The sequence below is a fragment of the Cinclus cinclus genome, chromosome 2 (genome assembly GCF_963662255.1).
Source record: "Cinclus cinclus chromosome 2, bCinCin1.1, whole genome shotgun sequence".
Lineage (NCBI taxonomy): Eukaryota > Metazoa > Chordata > Aves > Passeriformes > Cinclidae > Cinclus > Cinclus cinclus.
Genome location: NC_085047.1, coordinates 62,369,539 through 62,395,768, shown reverse-complemented (window position 1 = coordinate 62,395,768; position 26,230 = coordinate 62,369,539). Strand labels below are relative to the sequence as shown.

General features: G+C 36.1%; 1 protein-coding gene across 2 annotated transcripts in view; it reads right to left on the bottom strand.

Moving 5' to 3' along the window:
* Window positions 1–1,693: 1,693 nt before the first annotated feature.
* Window positions 1,694–26,230, bottom strand: part of TDRD3 (tudor domain containing 3) — a 92,516-nt gene continuing 67,979 nt past the window's right edge. The window contains exons 12-14 of one of the 2 annotated variants that reach the window (XM_062487760.1): window positions 24,464–24,589; window positions 5,315–5,451; window positions 1,694–1,956 (exon numbers count right to left, since the gene is read on the bottom strand). In XM_062487760.1, the coding sequence (XP_062343744.1) occupies window positions 5,332–5,451; window positions 24,464–24,589 (246 nt within the window). In that variant the 3' untranslated portion in view covers window positions 1,694–1,956; window positions 5,315–5,331. The remainder of the gene's footprint in view (window positions 1,957–5,314; window positions 5,452–24,463; window positions 24,590–26,230) is intronic. The other variant, XM_062487761.1, reaches the window with a different exon arrangement.

Sequence of the window (26,230 nt, the reverse complement as noted above, 5' to 3'; positions counted from 1 at the left end):
TTACTGTTTCACAAAGAAAAGCAACATTCTCAAGGATATTTCATTTGCCTACATACATGCCATAATCTCAGAATGCCACAGCCACTACAGAGTAATGCTGCTTTGTATTTTTAAAGTCTTAAAATTTCATAACTAGGCATTATTTTTTAAAATTCACTAAATCAGACTGTAGTTTTCTTTATTTTATGACTTAGTTCACAGCAAGAATGAGAGCTCAAAATAACATAAAATTTATTTTAATTTCTGAAGTTGCTTTGGTACACTGACTGTAAGGCATGTTTAATGCACATCCTATTTGCAAAGAAAAGTCAAAACTGCTTTTTAAAACAATGCTATGGCTGCATCACTTAATGAAGCTGAATAGCTGCTGTCAATGGTTTTAGCAATAATTCTGGAAGCAAAGCATCCAACATGCAATGTATTAGAGCTACAGTTTATTTATTTGCTGGTACAATCTAGCAGAACTGACTAGGATGTTTCATACTATTTGGAAAGTGGTTTCTAATGTAAATGTAACAAACTTCATAAAATTGGTTGTGTATTAGTTGATAGTGAAGAACTTCAACATTGTACAGCTTATGTTTAAAACTTCCAAAATTCTTTAGAATTATTAGTAAGGTTCATCGTAATTATGAAGAAGCTGCTTAGGATCCATTTGGTTCTTTACTATTTTGCAAAAATTTACGTGATTGGTAAGATTTGGCTGCATTCAGACAATAATCCACATTCTGTACTGCAGATACATCCTCAATATAAAAATTCTCATCATCCAAATAAACAAGGTTCTATTCAAACAGTTCTGTGTGAGCACTCATGAGAGAAATTCAGGAGAATTAACTGTACAATTTATACCATCAATACATCTCTCAGGTATAATTCTATCTTTACAAAACTACCTCAAAACACATATACTATTTCAGTCTTAAATGATCAGCATAAAGCTTAGAGGGGATTTACATGTTACCTAGATTTTGAGTGCTTCTCTGCTAAAGAAATAGTGAAATTTCAATTATTCGTCATAATCACGTAAGATTCAAAGATACAGCTTAGAATGAAAAGTAGTTTGACGTAATATTCTTTCAAACATCAATGAAATTTGAAAAAATTCTAGTAATATGAAGCAATAAAAGCATAGTTTAAAACTACAAGAAAGTACATACTATCCAACAGCTCACACATGTGCACGTATACACATATTTATGCTTAAAATACCAATGTGCATATTTCAGTGTTTTTTCTTTAAACTAATTTTCTGTACCTCTTATAAATTTTTCTTTTTCTTTAATATAAATATTCCTATAAAGAAATTATTTAGAAAATGTCCATTGAAACTGATTATTTTCTTTCTTTCTCCCCTCTGACCCTCTGGTCACAGATCACGAAAAACATAATAAGCAAATCTGTAATTTCTCCTTCAGCAGCTCTGGAAAACAAACACAGAAAACACAGCTAAAAACCTATTCAGAATTTTACTGTACAATTAGCTGAATTTTTTTGAACGTTTTGCTGAAATTAACCAAAAAATCTAAATTAAATGCCCAATCCTGTCAGCTTTTGAGAAAATATGTTTTAATTTTACTTTACTAGAAGCAATATTAGAAGTAAAATCAGTTCAAAATTAAGAAAAAAATCATGATACATTATTATGTTAACTAAAAATGGAGGCTCAGTAAAAAGAATACAAGGCAAAGAATAGAATAGTGCACTGTGGTTTTATTGATGGCAGCAACGACAATTTGCTTCTTTCATATGTAAAAAGTATTCAGCTTCATTTAACTAAGAATTTTAAAAAAGTCTTTTGTGGTGTCAGGTCCAAATTCCTTCTGCTCACATGAGCTTTCTTTGTTCCATCCTGCTGCTTGGAAAACCCCAGAGTTTCTTCTAGAAGAAGTGTTCAGCAAGTTGGGAGCTTCCAGTGAAATCCCCCCGACTCCAAGAAGGTTTCTAAACGAAAAACTAAAATACAAGAGGTAAGGACAAAAAATATAGGCACTCAAGAAACTCTAAGTACCCCACATCCCTGGGCTCTTTGTGCAACACAGGTTTCACAGTCGTTTCATTTTCTTCCTCCAAGAGAGTGGATATCTGCTTTTCAGTACTCAGGGAGACACAATTCTTTTAAAGAAGAATCAATCAGGAGACTTCAAAGCAATAAATATGATCGGTCATATGACAAACACTTTCTGGTAAAGACTTCTCTCTCACAAAACCACAATATCTCCATTTTTAAGGACTTCAATACAGATTTTATAGCAAATGTGACAAGGTGTAGATTAGTTCTGTCATGAAGTGAAGGAAGACCCAAAAAGCATATAAAGACCAAGCACTTATTATAGGTTCACACTCATAGGTTCTTTCAATCTCCTCGAAAAGGTCTGACCCTTCAAAACACTCATTTCTTATCATTTGCTCCTCTTCGATTTCAGACTATTAAGACATTCTATACAGAAGATGTGACCTCAGGATGTATTTTTATTATTGCTAGATTCTAATTCTTGTATCTCAACTCTCTAGGAAGAGTATCTTATTTTACAGACCTGTTAAACCTAGTATTTGACTCGTACCCACATAAAATTCCCTCTGATAAAATGCTGACTTAGTGTTCTCCACCTCACACTGCTGGATATTAATAAATGATAATTTCTAGGTCAACTGCAACCACAGTGAGGTACTGACTATCCCATACTTCTGCTTTACTTCTCTTGTCTTTGTAACAATCACCAGGTCAAATCTTCCTTCAAGTCTGCAGTGTTTGTCCCTCTCCATATTTTTTAGAAGTCCCCTTTCCAAATACTGAAATACTACAATATCCCTTTAGAGACTTCTCTTCCCCAGACTGAACAACTCCAATGATCCAAATTCCAGTTTTAAAAAACAACTCAGAATTTTAAGATCTTGAACCACCTCCCACTTAAGACCCCCTGCAGTACAGACAAAAATTTTGAACTGATTATTTGGTAATACTAATTCCAGGTGTGCATGCCCAATTTCAACACCTAAATGTCTGTGCTGAACACTCATTCAGGAAGCAGTACAACCTCATTTTTGCATTGCTGCACCACTGCATTACTAAGGCCTCCTTGTCAAGTGATGTAAGATTACACAGGTAGATCTAAAAGGTTTTGGGTATGAGTTGATACTCTGACCTCATGCTCATCTTTGGCACATCCCTATCATACCCAATACAAACATGGCCAGTAAACTCCAGTTTTGCTATCAAGTTGCCTTTGAGAACAAGATACCTTGGATTTTAAATTTTAAAAACTACAACATTAAAATTCTATGGAATTGACCAATTCATAACATAAAATAATAATCATCAATGGTTTTCCGTCTCTTGAGGAAAAAGCCATTCAGTTACTTAATACAGTGATATTCCCTTTCAATAAGTAAATGTGTCACTAATAAATGGTCTGTTGAAGAGGTAAAGCATCCTGCAGTGGAAAATTGTGGTAAAATTAGTCTCAATGGACCCCTAAAAATTCCCTGAAAAATCTTGTTTTCATTTAACACATTATTAAAAACTTGAAATAAGAACAGTATACCATGCTCTCAAAAGATCTAAAAAATGAAAAGGAAGCAGAATCCATACAGAAATCCACTTCTAGGAACCAACATATAATATTCCTGAACTTTTACATGTCAAGACATTAAAGCTACATTGTTGTACAAGTCTAGGTAAGCTGAAAAAAATTTAGAAAAGAACTGTTTGATTTTCTGCCTCCATTTAAAATCAGTGAAGAATTGATTACACCAACCACTTAATTTTAGGAAAGCCCAACAGAAAGGAAAAGCTTTGAAGGCTTATTTTCTTTCCCAGGTAAGTTTTGATACCAGATCAGCTGTCCAGTTATATCAAGATCCCATTATAATCTTTAAAGCAAAGTGTAGGAACACTGGCAAGGAAAAATCACCTTAGAAAAGTTATTCCTTTTCTGCCAACAAGTAACTTGCTCTTGAGATACAGGAATTGCTACCACTGTCCCTGGTGCCTCATACCTGACCAAAGCAGACTTATACTGTAAAATTAGAGAATACCAAAAATATTGCCTAAGATAAAAAAAAAAAAAAAAAATCCTGGCTTTAACTGCTGCATATACTTCACATCTCTAATTCAAATGATCACCCTGATACTTCCCAGGGCCAACTGTGCTGGTTAAAATTCTGCTCAGTGCATATTCCAGAATAATTTCTGCATGAACTCTCTCAGGACATGTTTACTAATAGTGATTGATACATGTACTTAAAATAGAAATTCAAATTATATTGGCAAAAACAGAACAATTATCACCTCTCTTACATTGCCAGTACTGCCATAAATGAAAAATATATTTTAACATGTACTGTAAAAAGTAGAATCATATGTTACAGCACATCAGAAATATCAAAATGTAGACAGATCAGCAGCACATGTTAAGCCAACAAAATGTGGAGGATTGGAGTAATGAAAAGAACAAAAAAGAGATTGGTAAAAATAAAGTGGCTAAAAAAAAATCAGATTCAAGATAAAGACACAATGTGGGTGTACATAAAATATCATGTGACTTACCAAAGCTTTCTTTAGTCAGCATAGACTTTTGACTGTCTTTTGTAAATTAGGGATTTAGAAGATCAACCAGTGAAATGAAAGCAGCACAGTTTATGAGATATGCTCTGTGAAATTGCTGTAACTGCTTTATCTGGCTGGCCTTCTAAAATTTATGATGTATGTAGCAGATTTCTTTTCTAAGGATGATATATAATCCCTTAATTTCTGATAATTAATAAAGTATAGATGGAAGTATATCCTCAAGATTCTTTCAAGAGTATCATAAATATTCTTTGTCTTTGCACCTCTTTATTTAATGGTGAATTCACAGATTTTGTATTTCTCCTTCTCATGCAAGCAAAAAAACAGAAAGTATATTTATTCATATAAATGTCTTATAAGAAGTAGAATAGGGGATCTCGGGCAGAGCTGGGCAGTCTTGGGTTCAGCAGGGACTGCAGCTGCTTCTTTCAAATAAGCTGGTCTAATGTATGTGAATCAGACAATCTTGCTGCTGCTCTCAGGTGAAAAAGCATCAGAAAAATACTTGCTGAGATGACATGAGTCTTGACATAAAGCCAAAGTCAAAAGCTATTTGTTGAAGTGTTTGCTTTCCCTCTTCCCACAAATATATTAAGTCCTCCTAAGCCACAAAATTCAGAGAAACAGAGATATCCAACTTCTATCATAAATATAAGAATATCCCTAAGAAGAGTACAGAACAATCCAGATTTGTTTATCTTGAAATCTAAACCAATACATAAAGCACCCATACCTTATATTTACCTTTCTTTCCTTATTAATCAGTTTCTAGCTCGGGGGGGTTGATAAAATTGTTGAGTGGGTCTTGTGGACCGCCGTGGCTGACCATCACCTCCTCTGCGGAATTCTAGAGTTTGCTCATACGTTTCTTCTTCCTCCTCCTGTGGGTAAATAGCATTGTTTTAAATGAAAGAGGTGGAAAATGAATTTTACATGAGTTGGTATATGCACACGTACATACACACATCATATACAGACAAACATGGAAAGGCGAATCCATGCACACATAGCAACTGCTGCTTCTGTGCTGATGACCACTTCATAAAATAAGTGAGGTATGGGAGTGGGCTTTTCAAGCCTAGGAAAGCTAAGAAAATCAAACTGGAAAATCTCAAAACTCAATCCCCAGGGCAACAGAAGCTATTAAATATCTGCAGGGAAGGAAAAAAATCATAAGTATTAAATAAAAATTATTTTCCAAGAGTCATACAGGCAAAAAACTCAAGAAGCAAGGTAAACTCAACAACCTGCCAGAGCAAGAGAGATATCAGCTTTCAGGAGTTCACAAATGTGTGTGGAATGAAATAAAAGAATTAGGAAACATAATTACAAGGAATAGCATCTGGAAATATGCATGCTAAACACAAACATCTGAAACACTAGATAAAAATCTATGACGCAGTGATAGTGAAAAAAGCCTACAAGTAGAGTGAACAATTTAGAGATGCATTTTCTATGTGCAGCAATAATAAATATACGTTCTGAATAATGAGAGGGGAGGTAAATGTATTTGCAATATTCAGCCATTCCTATGCATCTTCATACCAGAAAGATATTCAGAAGGTATATAGAATTTAGTGGTGAAAAAAGAAAAAAAATTAAAATAATCAAGATACTGGAGAATGACTTACAAAGATTAAAATAACTACATATTTATTTTGGTCAATAAATATTGCATGGAAAAACATTAATCTAGTGGAATATTTGAAGGTGGTACACATTGAAGAGAGAGAAAAAAACTGAGTGTAAGAGTTTATATCAAAGAAAAAATTACAGGCCGAAAAAAAATTTAAAAAGAAAAAGCTCCTGAGAGTGAGTATAATTGTCAAATGCTGTCTCAGAAAAACAAGTTTGATTTCATTTCTTTAATATCTTTATCCTGTAGCAGACACCAGGTCTATTGGAAACTTGCTGGAAGAAATTTGTTTTTGGGGAAAAGTACTGGATATGTAACTCTCAATCCCTTTTATTCACAACACAGGGACATAAAACAACACAAAGCAAGAGCACTGAATGATTCATTAGAAGTTCGTCAACAATTCCAATACCCAGGAACTGTCAGAGTGCAGCATGCATATAACAGATTAAGCAAGTCAAAGCAGTAAAATATTTCACTTTAAGCAACAGAAAGGAAAACCCACATCTTAAGTTTCTTTCTGTTGTGAAAAGTGAGATCTTACTCAAGAAAACTCTCTGAATTAGCATGAATATCAATAAACATGCATTTTTAAAGTAACAATTACAAACAACCACATTCCTCATGGTAAGGCCTCCTATTTACAGGGCATATCTGTGGTCACAACTATATTTCCAGATTAAGCATTACAGAGAGCCTGAAAAAACTGTGGAAGAAAACAGATTTTTCAGCACTAAATACAGCATAATTGATTTATACCTCTTAGTTTCACTGTAGCTGAAGGCTGAGAAACAGAGTTCTGCCATAAAATGTTTCTCAGTGTGCTTATTTTACCACCTCAAGTACAATAAGTTCCCTCATATAAAGGGGTTCAGAGACACTGATTAGCCAAAAAAAATCAAGAGCATTAGATGTCTAACACAAAAGTCTGCACAGTTTGCAACATTGCTAGCCCTAATACAAACACTCAACTTAGTGTATGAGATCATCTCCCATCACCGACAATGCACGTTGCACCAGCAGCAAATGTTAAAAAGTAATCAAAATGCCTGAAGTGGTCTAAATACCTTCAGCTCTTTCAGCAGACTAAGAAATATGCTGAATATAGCACAGAAATTAAATAGTCCAGTGTATGGCATCTCAACTGTAATAGCCAACCTCTTTCTGAGGATAAGCACATCAGAGTAAATTTCTACAGCATCAAATCTCAAATTTAATGCTGTTGATCTTTTAAACTCAGTAAAGCCAAATTAAAACCAGTATTTGTCTTACACACTTCTATTTTGGTGTAATTGTCTTTACACAGTGAATGAAAAGCTTCACATGCATGTATTCCAAATTAAGAAATTTTACTGCGATAGGCAAGAGTGAAATGTGAAATCACATTTACTTTCTTGAGGCTCTGAATAATGTGGATGTGAGCAGTGCCTGGCAATAACAAATGAGTAACATAACACATTTCAAGTGTTCCCTCCTCATTCCTTTTATGCACAGTGGCTCCACACACAGTTACTGACTGTCTTGTTGAACACTGCCATCTTCTCGTCAGGTGACATGTTGTCATTTCTTGGCTCTTACCTATTCACATTTGATCCTAAACAGATCTAATGTTCTCCAAAATAAAGATATTACTTGGAAAATTGTTATCAAAAAAATTCTTACAAGTAATTGAATTTCTTTTCTGTCATAATTTCTTAATCATTGACCTCAATTCACTACTGCTGATCTTTCACCATTTATTGCCCTTTCATTTCCACAGAATCACAAAACAGAAAAAGGTTGGAAGGGACCACAGAGGGTCATCTGGTTCAGCCTCCTGCTCAGGCAGTGTCACCTCAGAGCACACAACACAGGATTGTGTCCAGACAGTTCCTGAATATCTCCAGTGGGAGAAAGACCACAACCTCTCTGGACAATATATCCCAGTGTGTGGTCACCTGCACAGTAAAGAAACTCTTCCTTATATTCAAGTGGAACTTCCTGTGCATCAGTTTCTGTCCATTGTCTCTTGTTCTATTGGCTAGACCAAGAACAGCCTGGCTCCATCCTCTGGACACCCTCCCTACATTGTTAAGATTTCACTCTCAGTCTTGTTCAAACAAAACAGGCACAGCCTATTTATCCTTTTTCTATTTTAAGGACATTTCTTACTACCTTAAATAAACAATTCAGTTTTATGGACTTTAGTCTCACTTTATTTTAAAATTTTTCCACCCTACACTAAAAACTGCTGTTTTCTGGAACAGCATGCACTGTTAGTAGGCAGAACTGTGTGTATCTTATGTTCACTTCCTTGTTTTTTCTGCTCTTCAACCAAAAAACTTTATCTGTCTATACTTCTTCCATTTTAACTGCAGTCAGTTAGGTCACATATCTTGCCATCAACTCTATACTTTTCCAGTCTTTCTCACTGCTTGCTTTCAGTTTATCAGTTGTTTGTGACTTGTTCTAAGTTGTTCTTATCCATATAAGATCTAGATTACATTTTATAAAGCAAAAGTGACCATGAATCTCCCTTAGAACATCTTCACTCTCCTTCTATCACCAGTAGAAGCTTTGTATTAGTACACTGCTCTAAACATGTATGTATTTTATTATCTCCATATTTCAGCTTATTTTTCATTATTTATCTGAAATTCCAGGATACAGGACTCCATTAGTACTTACACAATGCCCACCTCGGATTGTGAACACTGAGATTAAATGATAGCACTAAGCACAACTGCAAAAGACCAGAAAAACTGACAGATCCATAGCAAAAAGCAATGAAAGGTTCACAATGCAAACAATGAAATGCACAAAGAAATTTCTGCACTAACAGATTAGAACGAAGAGAGAGGGTGGAACATGCCAGCCTTCTTTAGCTATTTAAACAAAAGGACAAGCAGGGAAGGATAAGTAATTTGAAAATTCATCTTCCATTTAATGTTTTGCTGTAAAAAAACTGCTGTTACTTTTGATTTTTTTTTCCCATCTCGTAAGAAAAGGAAGAACTAAATGAAGGTAAAATGGGGACCCAGTGCTTATATTTTTGACCCATATGCTCTGAAAAGCTTGTATCACCACCATATTTGACCAGCTGAGCTTAGTGAAACAGCAAGAAACTTCAGTCCGGACAAGTGATTACTAGCCTGCTTTTACATTAAAAAAAAAATCAATGGATTTAATGCAGAATACAGTTATAAATCCAGCATTTAAAACAATTCAACAACCAATTTATTGTTCAAATGAACACTATTAGAGCAGAGTAAATTTATTCTTCATTAAAAGCATTCTGTCTGAATTTCAACGGCAAGACTTCTTTCATTGCATTCAAAAGAACTGTTTAGAGTCCTTTTTTAAAAAAAGCCCAGTCATTTGAGGTGAATATGTACTGCCTAACTTGTGAGAATGAATAGGTGGATTACAGTAAACAACCAGACAGAATTTATGCATTGATAGAAAAGCTTTGCTGAATGCTGTGCTCACGTATATTTAGGAAGCAGTTCCAAGTCACAGCTGATCAGCTCCTGCACTTTTGCCCCTTACAAAGCAGTTACCTCTATTACTGCTTAGGGACAGAAAATTCTGCTCCATTCACTAGGCACTTCTGCTGCAGCTTTTCAATTATAGCTCTCTGTGGGCTATTAAGGGAGGAACACCCAAGTCTGTGCAGGGAGGCATGAAGAAGCAGCATGTAGAAGCAGTGTGGGGCCAGAGATCATGGATGAAGAGGAGACAGAAGGCAAAGAAAGCAGAAGATATTTTCCATTTCGGTAGTGTCAAACCTCTGTTTCAGTTAAGCTGTAGTTTTAACTTCACCCACACACTGAATGCATAGGAAACTTGCTGGTTCAGTACAAAGAGTGTTGGCTTCTTTGCTAAATGTTTTTTCTTTCATGTGCATTTCAAATTCCATTTCCTGATCCAGATTTAATGCCTTTTTGCACTGCCCACTCTGGGGGAAACAGCTGTCTCCTGCTGTTAAAACACCAAGCAATTGCTTTTTCCCAGTTAAATTCCTTTCTCAGATTTTGCTTCTTTTGCCTAATCATGCAGTGTTGAACTCCTTGAGTACTTGTTTTGGTTTTTGCATTTTCTACTTACCAGTGCTTGGATCAATCAAAAATAGACTGCAAGATTATCCAGATGAATCAAAAAAAGCAGAGAAAACTCGTACTATGGCCACATTGAGAAATTCACAAGTATTCTAGAAATGGCCACATGTAATTACTTTTTAAATTATTTTATATGCATAATATTATATATCCTATATTTGCAAGAAAAAAAATAATTTGTTGACATGTCTACAGTGTTCTCTGGGAATTCTACTTTATCTGCATACTTAAATGGATTCTTTGAACTCCATAATAACTAAGAATGAAGCAGGATTTTGTGGGGGTGGGGTGGGGGGAATAGGTTTGTTATACAACTTTAGAGAGACTTTGGGCCATAATTTCAAAAATTACTATCAAATGAGGTGCAAAAAATGTAAATAAAAGCAGAAGCATGATGAGTGTAGATACTTCAAGGGTATTAAGCAACCACTGACTTTTTTTTGAAGTGTCTATTACAGAATAATTCAACATATTTGTTCTTCATCAATTTTCTTTGCAAGATAGGCTTCTTACCTAAAATATCAGTTCCTTTCACAGAGTAATCTTCTCCCAGAGTAATCTTTGTAAGCCTGCAGATGCTGACTTTTTTTTCCCTGAACCTCACGACCCAATAAGCACCTCACTGCATATCGGACTTTGCAAGCATTACAAAATTAGTACAGATATGTGAGCATAAACCCATACATGCTGCATGTATAGCCCTTCGTAGGGAACTCTGGTTTGACTTTTATGTCTAAATCATCAATAGCTTTGCCAAAATTTTTAGCCCTGGCTTCACTCCGGTGAAATAGTGTATTAGGTAAAACTGTGGTGACAGAAATGGAAATGTCAAATGTATTACAGCAACTGTTAGGAAATTTAATTGTCCTCAAAGGTATAAAATTGACTTGCTGTATAGTACTGTATGATTTACTAAAAAAACCCTGTGATTTTGAACTGCAATTGCCCAATTACTATTTGTTGCTGTTCTGTATACAGCCAGAATAATCCCTACTCATTTACTAAATATTTTTCACCTACCATACTAGTGATATCTTTCTCCTTCACTGTTCTCAAATTCTATGAGATTTTGATGTACTGTACAAATAAAGCGCTACACTGTACTTTCAAGCTCTGTGCAAAGCCTTTTTTCCAAGAGAGGAAAACAGTTAATATTTCCCCAATGTAGAAGCAGTCAATTTCAACAGCTACTGACCACATGTTACAACAAACTTGCTGTAATGATATTAAAAATAAAAAAGAAAAACAATAAAACATATATCCATTGCTTCCCTTATTTACACTCAGAAAAAGGAAATTATCCTTATGAGGATATCTTTTTGTCCACTGAACACAGATGGGCGACAAGTAAATATGTGATGGTATGCAGAACTAAGTGGCATGGAACTATCCCATAACTGTTGCTTTCCCGTGTCCCAAATAATAACTGCAAGATGACCCTTCCCTGAGTAGTCTTCTCCTTAGCATCTGAAATAAATTATTTATAATAAATATTTTCTGTTGACTTTCATTAACCAAACCTCACACAATTTAATATTTTCATGGCAGGTTTTTGTAAAATTCTATAAAGTACTCTCAGAACCAGCAATTTTTCAACTAATAACTTATTACACATCTATTAAAGATACTATATTTATAATAAAATGATTTGGTAATCCTGAAAAAAATTAATATACACTATTAGTGTTAATTAGAATTATCTAATTTTTCCTCTGCTAAAAATATAAAGAACCTGAGTTTCAAAACCAGCTAATTTTTAAAGTATTCCACTAAAAGCATACACAACCTGAGTTTTGAGTGAAGCCATAAACATCAGAAAGAAAGCAGCAGAAAACTAGTGGATTTTTCAGAGAAAAAAAATCAAGAAATGGAAAATAAATGGATGGGCGAGGAAAATAATTACACACTCTGAGATAACTAAAAGCAACACAAGTTAACTTGGAATCAGACATTTCGTTGTACTTCATTGTTTCAACTGTGGAAACTAAGCACTCATTCATTTTCTAAATAGACAAATTTTTGATTATATTTCCATTAAACTAGGATAATGTAAGCCTGGGGCATGATTATCCCACAGACATATTGCTGGCTTATTGGTTCCCCTTAAAGGTATTGCACATTCATACTTGCAGTCATTCCCTCTGGAAACGCACACATGGAAACAAACCTGCAACTCTTACTCTGCAGTTTGTGTTGAAATAGAGGTACTTCCCTGCAAATTTGTCACTGTGTTCTCAATACAGGAAAAACTAATGGATTTAAAAGTTCCTTACAAGTACATATGTTCCTTACAAGCCATTCAGACCATATCCCGTTCACTAGGGAAAAGCTTCTTCACTGAGCAGTATCAATATCAAATCATAAATATTTAAAAATTTATTTTCAATTTCTAAAAGAAAAGTTGATACATTAAAGAGAGATATTCTATATAAATTAACACAGAACTAGTGGATACATCAGGTTTTCTCCATTCATACAGAAAAAAGCCACAAAATGGAAGTGGTTTTGCCAGGCTGGTAATACAGACAGTATCCTGAACTATAGGAAAAAAGAATACTTGCACAGACTGGGGAAACAAAATCAGCACTCAGTTTCTCTGCACGAAGTGCACTTGTGATAAAAACTGTACAAGTCCATAGAGGGTAGGGTGGTGAGGGAAGTATTTGCTGCATTGCTGAACCTGTTTTAGCATGCAAACAGAAAATTCTGCCAACATAAATTTCAGAAAGAAAACACTCAGTGATGCCATGAGAAATTATCTAATGCTTTCCTGTTAGGACACAAAATTACTATCAAAATCTTAACAGGGAATAAGAGAATTTTGGTCATGTTTTACGTGAAAAAGAAGGTTGTGTGCACAACCTCATCCATGACAGAATTTGACACATGAATCCTCCCAGTCCCACCCAGAGGTGTATATAGTAAACAAACACCTATGTAAATTTATTTGTGAATGACTGACTGCACACAAAACCCTTAGAAACTAAAACATGGCAAAAATTATTTCCACAAATATACAGAAAAATAAAGAAATATATATAAACCAACACCTAGATAAAAATTTTAAAAAAAACCTGCATACAGGTAGTGCAACTTTAAAGTCTTGAAACAGAATCTGCCCATGTGACAACACAGAACAGCCCTATTAAAAAAAAAAAAAAGAGCATCTTAATTGAAGCTCAGGACCTCTGCATTACTTATACCTTATATGCTTTATATTTTAAAATAAAATTTTCTGAACTGCACCTATATTTCAGCTAATAACCATGACTTTATAAAAATAGACCTTGTCATCCTGCAAGTTCTACGGCAGGTTTAAAAGATGATAGGCAAAATATGCTTAAAAACATGAGGAACTTTTTATACTGCTACAGGATAGATCATTTGGTGGCTTGTCACAAATGGTGTTCCCCAGGGCTCAGTACTAGGAGCAGTTCTGCTTATATATTGATCAGTGATCTGGATGAGGGGATCAAGTGCACCTTCAGCCAGTCTGCAGATGACACCGAGCAGGGTGGGAGCACTGGTCTGCTGGAGGGCAGCAGGACTCTACAAAGGATCTGGACAGGCTGGATCAATGGGCTGAGGCCAACTGTATGAGGCCTCAAGTGCCAAGTGCCAGGTCCTGCACTTGGGTCACAACAATCCCAGGCAGCTCCACGGGCTGGGGGGCAGAGTGGCTGGAAAGCTGCCCAGTGGAAAAGGTCCTGGGGGTGCTGGTTGACAGCAACTGAACATGACCCAGCGTGTGCCCAGGTGGCCAAGAAGGCCAAGGACATCCTGGACTGCATCAGCAACGGTGATCAGCAGGAGCAGGGCAGTGACTGTCCCCCTGTACTCAGCACTGGTGAGGACACACCTTGAGTGCTTTGTCCAGTTCTGGGCCCTGCATTCCAAGAAAGACATTGAGGTGCTGGAGTGTGGAAGGGCTGGTGAAAGGCCTGGAGCACAAGTTCTATGAGAAGCAGCTGAGGAAACTAGGGGTGTACTTAGCCTGGAAAAAACGAGGCTGAGGGGAGACCTTATCACTCTCCACAGTTACTCTGAAGGAGGCTGTAGCAAAGGAGGGGGGTCAAGGTCCTCTCCCAAGTAACGAGTAACAAGACAAGAGGAAATCACCTCAAGTTGTGCCAAGGAAGGTTTAGATTGGATATAAAGAAAAATGTCTTCACAGAAGCCTTGGTCAGGCAGGCCTTGGAGCAGACTGTCCAGGGAAGTGGCTGAGACACCATCTCTGTAAGTATTTAAAAGACCTGCAGATGTGGAATTTAGGGGTATGGTTTAGTGGTGGACTTGACAGTGCTAGACTAATGATTCTACTTGATGATCTTCCAGGCCTTTTCCAACCTAAGCAACTCTATTATCCTAAAACTGTAATATCCAATCTTCAATAATCTTTACATCTACACAATAAGTTAGGAACAAAGTAAAAAAAAAAAACCTACAAATTTTTCCATGTGTAAAAGTAAAACCACTGCATAATAACCCCATAGCATCAATTTACTCACATTCACAGGTATTTCTTTTCCCACTTTGATATGGAAGGAAGTCCATATCCAGGTTGAGTGATGAACTTTTGTTGAGTAGCTCCCTCCTTTAACTGGCCTGAACTTGTGGAAGATTCAGCTCTCCCAGTAGGGACTCAGCTTCATTCCTCTCCCCAGACACTGATGAAACTCTGTGACTTATGATGTGATTTCCACCATCTGGGCCTCAAAATGCCCAGCTGTGAGGATTGCTGATGTAACCTAGTGTCTGACATCATCAAAAAGAGGCTGATTATCTGTACAGGGAAAAGAAGTGAGACTGGAATGGGCAGGGAAGGAATGGAAGCAAGAAGAGAAACCCCACAAGTCTGCATCCAGTATCTTGCAAAATTTTACTGTCAGCAGTAGAGCATTCAAGAACATTCATCAGCAGTGTCTCACATTGAAACAGGACACTGGGAGAGCTCTGTCAAGAAAGGAGCAAAGAGCATGGCAATAACACCACTGCTTTCATTTACTCCTATATGCCTTGTGACTCACAGTGGATGTCCTAGATGAGAACATATAGTCTAGAGGAAGAACAAAAATGACCACATCAGAAAAGAGATGAAGGAATAAATTCAAATAGGAAACTATTACATAACTATGCAAACCTTTTCTGCAGAAGATTTTATCAACTTGAGCCTTCATAAAATAAGCTCTCAAGATTTTCACTAAAAAGTCAGAAGCAACACTTCCAATTAGGCACCAAGGGAAAAAGAATCAAAACAAAAAAACAAAAACCACAAAAAACCCCAAAACAAAACAAAAACACACAACGCAAAAAGAGAAGACCAATTATAAAAGGACTTCATAAGAATAGGAGAATCTGAACTGAGCAATGAGATAGTCCCTGATATCCAACTGGATAACCAAATTTTCCAGGTTGGAAAGTTAGAAGATTCTATCCTATCTGATGTTCAATACATGTGACATACACATTAAATACACAAAATACGGATTAAAAGACCCTCTGTATAGCCATCATATATTTACTGCTTTTTTATTAACCAACGTTCACTCTCATTAGAGAAACGTGTGTTCCCCTTTGGCAAAGTTCTCTTACACACTAAAAAATACAACCCACAAGAAACGTACAAGAGCCCAACTCCCCCAAACTTCCTCCTTCTCTCCTGATCCCCCCAAAAAACATCCAAAAAGAGTAATTTCTTATGTTCTAACATTTATGAAGAAAAACAAACACTTTGCTGAAAAAAACTGCCTTCACAGTAAACTTCCTTTTTTAGTTCTTATATTATAAAAGATTTCTTTTTTTAGATATTATTACTGATAATACCTGCAGGCCATCAAACAATGAAGAAAATTGCTCAAGCATTTTTCATATTAACCAATTATATTTCCAATATTTCCAATATTAACCATTCCTGTATAAGGAAACTTCAGTACATTAAGTAATATATCTATTCAACACGTGCTGTATACATAGGAATGAGAAAGATCTGGAATCACACACACAAACCCCACATACTCCACAGATTACATCCATCATCACTTGTATTCTACAATACCAAACCAACAGTATCACGTCTCCCTTCCTTAGAAAGCAACCGGTCAGGAATACTATACCAATTCCTCTAATTTCCTCTCTAATTAAAATCATTTTAATTAACCTATGAAATGTGGACAAACTCAGAACACAGGAAAGTGAAGAAGACAGGGAAACCAGGAGAGAAACAGTGATGGCAAGAACAGTCCAGACACTTTTACACAATTAACTTTGTTTACTCAACATATTTAATTGCAAAACAGGCAATACAGAAAAATCAAAATAAAAATAAAATCTTTCAGAATTCTCAAAATGAGATTCTGAAGAACTTTAATCACACTAGAGCAGGATCAAAAACTATACTTTAACCTGGTAAAGCTATGCTATCGCAAAACAAAATTGCAACTCAGTTTAAAACAAGATATTTAGTGAGGAACAGTCTCAAAATAAACAACCCAAGGAAAGAGGCCATATGCAGTCTCCAAATAATGAATTGTCATTCATTACAGTTAATAACCAGGGGAGAAGGAGAAGAATAGTGTAATGTTCCCAGTGTGCTGCTTTAACTGTCATGACTATTTTCAATAATTGTAAATGCCAAGAAGAATATGTCCTTAATCTGATTTGTATAGCTGGTAATAATTTGTAACAATATTTCATAGTCTGATGAATATGAAAAGCTCAAGGTGAAGACTCAAATATATTTTACAATACCTAATGATACAAGCAGAAAATTGAAAGTCGCTGGTTTATGCCCACTTGGTAGAAATTACCTCCTCAATTGAAATTTGCCTCCTTTCAGTTTATTAAAAAGTAAAATGCAGTTCTTTAACCACCTTTCAATGTCAGTTACCATGTTTCAGCTAAGGGCTAGTAACTTTCAGAGGAACAGCTAAATCATGAAGTCTGTCTATATATTCCAACACTGATACAAGTTAAAGTTTGCAAAACTATATAGCTTCTCAGAGGATGAAGGTGCTAAAGAAAAACAATTACTAGCAGTTGAACAGGAAAAGTGTTTTCCAAAAAGTCTGTCTCTAAATAATTCCCCTTAAAAGAAGGCTACAGAAATAAATAATTACATAAAGAATTATCTTGAGAGAATCTGAAGGTTAACTGTGTTTAGGGCATGTATGATGGCGTACTGTAAAAGATGCAATGGAATTTAAGGCAATATTTCCAGTGAGTACAAAAAGTCTCAGGTAAGAGAAAAAAAGTATAAGATAGAATATGAAAAGCAATTCTTCAGCCAAGGAGGACGTGGGTAACTGAAATCACCACAGCTTGATAAAATGGAAAGTAAGGCACATCCCAACAAAATTACTACTCACATCTCAAGTGCTTTCATAAAGCCAAAGGATATGCGGAAACTAAATTCATGCTAGTAGTGTTTTAGATTCATTTCAACAAATGTCCACCACCATTCAGGAAGATAAGTAGTCCAAAACACTCAGCCTTCGTTTAATAAATGGAGTCACTGAATTATTTTGAACTGTAAAAGTATTCTAGCGATTTTCCTAACAGCACAGAAACCGAAAAATTAAAGACATCAAAGTCTTCTCTGATGTAATGCTCAGGTACGTTTTCTCTACAGGAGTCCTAGAACTGATTAAGTAGACTGTACACTTTTACCTGCTTTGGTTTTTTCTGTAGTCAATGAGGACAGAAGCTAGATAAGAGATCCAACCAGGACACATTTATCTACTGCACCTACTTAATTATTCAGTGGGAAAGATTTCTGGCTTTACACACAACACAAAAAGACGACAGTGTGATGCCGAGGACATCAAAACCTGAGAGCCAAACAGAAACAATCTTTCAAATAGTTATTAGCCTGTCATAAAGACATTTGAATGGGTTTAACACCCCCATAAAACAGGCAGGCAAAAGTCTTCTTCAGCTTAAAGAAGTAGCTGTAGCCCTTTACCATTTAGTGGTTATCAGCACTGCTCTTTACACTGCTGGGGAGAGGTTCAAACACCTTCAGAAAACGAACAAGACTTTACCTCTTCACTTACCTGAAATGGGACAGGTATGATTAAGTCCTGAATTGCAATTTAAGGTAATTCAACACGCAGAGAAGCTCTTAAAGCTCTTTGACAAGACAAAATACTATCAAACTTGAACTCTGAACTGTCTACCATCAAGAATTAACTGAAATCCAAGATCCTGTTATTTTCCTTCCTCAGCTCATCCTGAAGGAATGAGTTGAGAAAACCTGCAAAGTGGATTTTCAGTCTCCACAGAACAAAACAAACTATAGAAAAACCAGGAATACGTATAATATTTATGCCTTAATAATAATTTTTGTCTTCTTAGATCTTCATGCAGAAATACAGTGCAAGATACTGCAGGAAGAGGAAGCTAAGCTAAACTATAGGCTTCACTTCGTAATTAGAATTCCTAAGGAATTAGAATAATTGTAAGGAAAGAATCTGTAAGAATTCCACTTTGTTTCGAGAACAATCAGTTAAGGACATAACATATAAAAGTGAAACTATATACATACATAGGGAACACTAAGTGCTTTAATTCCTTCATACAGCCATAGAAACCAAAACAAAAAGGTAATTGTGGTGTAAATAGGGTGGAAATTGCCTATGACATTACTACGAAAATAGAGAATGAAAAAGCAAAGACTTACTTGGCTTTGAGGAAAAATGTCACAAGATAAACACTTAGACTAAACATTCTCATAATTTATTATGGAAAAACATCCTATAAATTAGAGAATAAAATTAAGACTTAGAGTTTAAAGTATTATCTTGACTTTATTTTTCTTTTTTTCCACAGAACAAATTATTAAGTGATTCAGGAAGGTCCTTTCAATGCTTTTCAGTTTTTAGTATAATTTTACATCATTTACAAGAAAAACAAGCAGTTCATACTTCTACAATGGCATTTCAGTAACTTGTTTTTTATTTGGATTAAAATACTTTAAGTGACTCCTGCTGCATCAAGGGAACTAGTGGAATACAGTATTGTAGTGTTACATACAGGACACTTATAAGAACTCTAGAATAGTGGAATCCAAATGCAGTTTTATTATTAAAAATATTTAAGAATTTCATACCTAGGATATATTTTTCAGGCACTAAGAAAAACAAACAGTTCTAGTGTTCTTGAATGTATTTATATTGTATTGTATGTGATTATTGAAAAAAATCCCCCACTATCTTTTTGGTTTACATCATGTAAAACTCAGTATTATCTTCTACTTCTAGCCATCAGAAAGATAAATAGCTGCATATAAGGTGTCAGACAGACTGAAAACTTAAAAGAACTCTGGGCAAACTGGGTAATGGACAGCACACACTCAATTACTATACTTTTTTCATGAAGGTGGTAAGCACAATGTATTCTGAGAACATGAGGCAGAGCTGATCTACAGTTAAGAGGAAACAAAACAAAGCAAAAAGAAACCCGCAAAAAAACCAAACAAACCAAAAATCACTTAAAAAGTTTTCCAAAAGCAGACCAGAAGCTGAGGTGCTTAAATAATATGTAATGCCATCAAAATAAGGTCACTGTGGTATTTTTGCTGTTCTTTCAAGTGAATAACCAATATTTTGCTTTGCCTTTTTTTCTTCCTCCCAGTGGTACACTGTCATCCATTTATATTTGTTGGGCAAATAATTAAATTTAAGATGAGTACTAAACAAACAGTACTCAAACAAACAATAAAGAACAATCAATTCTACGACATAGGCTAAATTTATGCCTTTAATAGAGTTCATTATATTTTCTCTCGATATTAGCAACTCTTTCAAAAAGGAGTCTGAATTAGGGCATCAGAACTCACATACAGCATATTTCTACAAGTTTTCAGTACAGACAGCTAAGAAAGATTAAGAATCGTATAATCACAGAATATGCTGAATGGAAGGGACCGACAGTGATCATCAAGTCCAACTCTTGGCCTTGCACACGATATCCCTAGAATCACATCATGTGCATGAGTGGCACTGTGCAAATGCTTCTTGAACTCTTCTGAACTCTTGGTGCTCTGACCAGTTCCCTGGGGAGCCTGTTCTAGTGTTCAACTACTCCCTGGTGTAATCTTTTCCTGATAAAAACTTTTCCTGATATCCTCTCATACTCATGCCATTTCATGCCACTTCCTTGGGTCCTGCCACTGGTCACCAGAGTGAAGACATAGGTACGGGTCCTGTCATTAGTCACCAGAGTGAAGAGATAGGTACCTGCCCCTTCTCTTCCCCTCGTGAAGATGTTGAAGACCCCAACGAGGCTTGCCCTCAGTCTCCTCCAAGCTGAACAAACCAAATTACCTCATCCATTCCCCACAAGGCTTGCCCTCAAGGCCCTTCATCATGCTTGCTGCCCTCCTCTGGATGCTCTCTAATAGCTTTATGTCTTTCCTATATTGTGGTGTCCTAAACTGCACACAGGACTCGAGGTGAGGCCACACCAGTGCAGAGCAGAGCCCTCCTTTGAGTGGTTGATGATTCTGTACCTGATGCCCCCCGGACATGGTTGGCCCTCATGGCTGCCAGGGCACAGTGACTCAACTTGCCATTGACCAGGAGCCCCACGTCCCTTTCTGCAGCACTACCTTCCAGCCTCTCATTACCTAGTGTATAAACAAAATCAGGGTTGCCACTTCCCAGGCAGAAAATTCAGCACTTGTCCTTGTGTAAAACTCAGACATTTGGTGAGTACCCAAAATACCCTCTGATTTGTCTGGGTCCCTCTGAAGAGTGTCTCTACCCTGAAGGGAGCCAACAGCTCCTCCCAGGTTAGTGTCACTGGCAATCTTATTCCTTTGAGACCTACTGCTAAATCGTTAATGGAGATGTTGAAGAGCACAGGGCTGAGTATGAAGCCTGCAGAACTCCACTCTGTGACTGGCCACAAAAACTCTGATGTCACCCTATTCACCACAACCCTTCGCACCTGATCTGATAGCCAGCTGCTCACTCACTGTATGATGTGTTTATCTGGCTGTGGGCTGGACATTTTGTCCAGGAGGACACTGAAAGAGCATCAAAAGCTTTACTGAAATCCAAAAGAATTACATCTACTGGCTTTCCTAGGTCAGCTAGATGGCTTACCCTGTCATAAAAGGAAATAAGGTTTGACAAGCTGGACTTTTTCCCCACACAAAGCTGTGCTGGCTGTGACTGATGAGTGCAATGTCCTCCAGGTGTTTTCAATACCTTCTAGAATAATCTTTTCCATTATTTCACCAGGCACTGAAGTGAGACAGAAAGGTCTGTAGTAGTTTCCAGGGTCCTCCTTGCCCTTCTTGAAAATCGGAACAGCGTTGGCCAGTTTCCAGTCATCTGAGACCTCTCCAGACTGCCAAAACTATTCAAAAATCATTGAGAGAGGTTTTGCGATTATATCAGTTCTTTGAGGATTCTTGGACGAATCCCATCAAACTCCATAGATTTCTAGGGATCCAGCTGGACCAGCAGATCCCACAAAATTCCAGTGTCAACTTGGAGTTGATGATTCTCACAGTCATGGTTCTCTAGTTCAGGGTACTGAGACTGCCTTGGTCCATCATCCATGTTGAAGATGGAGGCAAAGAATGTGCTAAACCCCTGTGCCTTGTCCCTGTTTGTGAGGTGACCATCCTCGTCCTGTAATCAGCTGCTATTTTTACAATGCCTATTCCCATTAGTATATTTGAGAAAATCCTATTTTTTGTTGCCCCCCTCATTTCTGGCAGATTCAACTCAAATTGTGTTTCAGCTGCGCGAATTTTCTCCCTACAGTGGCAAGCAGCATATCTATATTCCTCCCATGCCACCTGACCCTGCTTCCACTGGGCATACATCTTCCTTTTTTGCTACATTTCCAAGAGAAGACTGCTGTTCAGCCAAGCCAGCCCTCTGCCTCACCTGCTTGCCTTCTGACTTTTGGGAATTGCTTGCTCCTGTCCCTTTAGGAGGTGATGTTTAAAAAGTGACCAGCACTCATGTACCAAGCAAAAGGGACTTTACTTAGCTATCTGGAAATTATCTGGAACAAATGGAATAAAAAACAGCATATTTCCGGTAATACATGCTCCTTGAGGCCAACAGCATTGATCAGTGAAAGAAAAGTAATTATTGAAGTCAGTTTAAAATCTCTTCTGCTCTCTTGTCAAGAGGAAATACAACCAAGTTACTTGATTCTTAAGTCAAAGAACTAAGTGGTGTGATAACTTCCTTTTGCATTCATGCATACTGTCTAGATTAATATATTAATAACAGCACTGAGACAAGGAAAAATGACCAACACTGTTCAGCTTACAAGACAAACCTTTTCAGCTTAAAAGACAAACCAAATCAATGGGTGATTAAGAACTGCAAATGCTTAATAAGGATTATGCTTAGCACCCAAACACAAAGAAGTGAAGAGGTAGGTCCTAACCAACTTTCTCCTGCAAAAATCCTATAGCTTCAAGGACCTTCGAGCAACAAAAGAGTAATTTGTCATAAAACAACCCATTCAAATGATGTTTACTGTGAAGGTGTTGATTGGTATCTATCTTGTGTAACTGTAATGACCTGAAAATTTGTTGTTTGAATTTATATAATTCAACTAGGCTATCTGGAAAGAAAAAAGAACCTTGAGAAAGATATTTTTCACTTCTGAATGGACTGAAAGTCCTTGGAAATACCTCTTTGTCTCCAGTAACAATAGAGGAAGCCTCAATGACTCGATCAGGATGCAGCATGATGTCAGGACTATGGTACTTACTGTCAGAATCACCTCTCCATTGTCCCACCCTTGTGTCAGCTTTAACAAACTAACTCTGAAATAAAATGAGCTAACCAGGGAGAACAAAAATGTGGTCCATTTCATTCAACTCATTCTGTGGCTACATGACTGACAATCCAACATGAGAGGAGAGCGATGAGGAAGAACACATGGTCACACATATGCAGAAGAGGCAGGGAAAATCACTGCCTCACAACTAGCATCAAGTAGGAAATGGCACCTCACTACCAGGATGAGCTTAGTCTTAATACTAGGTCTGTGAGACTTAGTTCTTAGACTGTGAGAGCTAACATTCAGTGGCTTAAAGTAAAATAAAAGCCACTCCTAAAAAACTGTACTCACATGAAAAAAAATTAGCTTATTAACCCAGAAGAAAGGTTAAAAAAATACAATCATACACTAATTAACTAGCACCTTACAGGTCAGCTAGCAGGACAAAAAGAAGCAGGGGGGAAAGGGTAAATTTTCATACAAACAGCAGTGCATCAGCTGGGAAGAGTTTCGGGTATCTTTTTAAATACAAAAAGGCCATCTCAGAGGGATTTGAGAGCTACAGGCAACAATACATGATAGAAGACCACTGGGAAGAAACAGGAGTTGACTGTTCAGCCTCTGCAGCAGTAGAAACATGGTTCTATGACCCAAAATAAGAACTTAAAATAAGCACAGTCAACTCAACATTAAGGAATCAATATGCAGATGTATATTTTTTGTGCAGTGTTTTATGGTAAGAGTAAACAGCAAAGAATTGTGCATTCCTGATATTTTTTTAATCAAAATGTATCTCTCCTTCCATGATATTCACTAGTGAAGCCTTTTGAAATTTCCAGCTTCCATAAGGCTAATACATTCTAAATTTCATAAAACAGATTTTGATGCATACATGACCACTACAATATTTGGCAGAGAAGAAATCATTGAAACAAGAATAAAATCATGATACAAAATAAAAGGATACAGATGTCTATTTTTAGTCATACATACACATGAAGTGAAAAGCTTCAGAACATATGCTTTAAATGACTGTTTCCTAACCCTTACAGAACAACATACAATGTACATGAAATAAAACAAAAGATTGGATTGAATAGAGTAAGTAACAGCTTTTAAGAGAGAAAACATGCATAAAACTGTGTGGCTGACAGATCAATTATTCATTTTCAAACAATACAATTGCAATTTATTTATACAGGAAGAATACCACATTGTAATACATGTCTATCAGGTTTCAAATACACAACTAAAATCTGAGATTTTGTTTATGTATTTGTGCAACTATTTTTCTACACATGTAGGTAGCATTCTTTGCATGAGTAGGCATTAACTGCCTAAGAGTTACATATTTTGTACAGATTACTTAGTTTATATTTTTTAATACAATTTGTTATCACATACCCATGTGTCTGCATGAACAGGCCTGATGTTGCTGAGAAGCACCTCTTCATAATTTCCATAATCACTGAATTTAACAACTGCAGTTGTCCCAGAAGAATGAAGAGCTTCAATTTCTGCCCGGTAGAACTTAAAAGACAAATTTTCAAAGGTCACAAAATACAACCAGAAATACCACAAATACTTAACAATTTTCTTTCCATGTGTTTCTCTGTGTTTAAATATACTTAGTCTTAGTCAGTATTATATTTTGTTTTAAATTGGATGTGAATTTCAGATATGAAACCAGATACCTTAAAATTCCACACAGCACACTCCAAGGAGATGGCAGAATGTATTTAGAGTACTCACTGAGAATATATACAGCTTATTTAAGTAGAGTGAGCATTTAAAAGACCTGTTTTCATCTCTCTCAAAGCAGAACAAATTCATCACTAACACAAATGCTGCTGTATACAGAGAAATACTATTGTAAAATATTTACTTAAAATATACATCTGTAAGTGCTTATCAGCCATATACTGGTATGTCTTGCATGTACATATTTGTATACCTATCTTATCGCATAATAAAACATGATAAAAATATGATTAAAATATGATAAAACTGCCACTTCATAAAATCCTTTTTCTAAACACAAATCGGGTTTTTTACATTTATGCAAATATAGCTTTCTTGAAGGTATTCAATCATTTTATCTGACTGAACACAAAGGAATCACTGCCCTCTAACATGGTTAAGCTCAGTACTGTGTTTTATCATCACATTTCAAAATTGTACTAGAAGTGAGTAGCAGCATTTACTTTAACTACCCAGAAATCAGTTACTGCCCAAAACACATCCTCTAATCGGCTGAATACATAACAGTCTGGAATTATCTCATATGTATTTATCTTGCAAGGTGTGTACTTTCCAAATTTTCAAGATCTCATTTCACAGTAATGCAGGTATGTTTCTTAAAATAGAAAACAATTCAGTAATATGCCATTATACTTCACACTAATCCACCCACTCAAGCTACATATTCCTATTTAAGAGAGTCAACTGACTATATGCTGCCACTATCAAAAATCCTGTAGGTTTATCATTCCTTTTAGTTATACCATCAAAAAAGAGAAAAATAAAATTATGCTGCTGAGCTAAAGCAGACCAAAAAAAAAAAGGAAAATGTTTATAAAAATAACATAAAGTAAACATAACAAAAAAAAATTTTAAAAGCATAAAAAGGTGTGAATAAAACATACTTAAAGAACAACAATATTTAAGTAGTTCCCAGTTTATCAAAAAGGGTGAAAACCCAAAGAAACTGCCCATGAAGAGTGGCCGAGAACTCTTGAACAGATGATGACAAATCGAAGAAAACAGTCTAAAACTTTCTTAGCAAAGGAGAAGAAAGAAGCAAAATATCCTGCTGCAGGAGAAATCTTATTAATGGGAAAAAGAGCTGAAAATAAACTACTTAAACTTTTAAAAAATCATTAATACAAAACTATCATGCAGCATAATTAATTTGTCCACAAGTTCTTTAGCTAATAGCATACAAGTGCTAATCAAAATTAAGCCTTTTGCTTAATGACTGAAAGAAAACTGGCACAGGTTTTTTACAGCCCCGTTCCTGTAGACTTTATTCTTCCTTTGTGCTGCTAAAGGCTGTGTGCTGACTTGTTCCAGAAAAAGGTATTACACATCTACCATTACAGATATTCTAGGTAACACAGCATCCTGGTTTTGTTCCTCATCAAATAATATGGGCACCTAGATCCATATTCA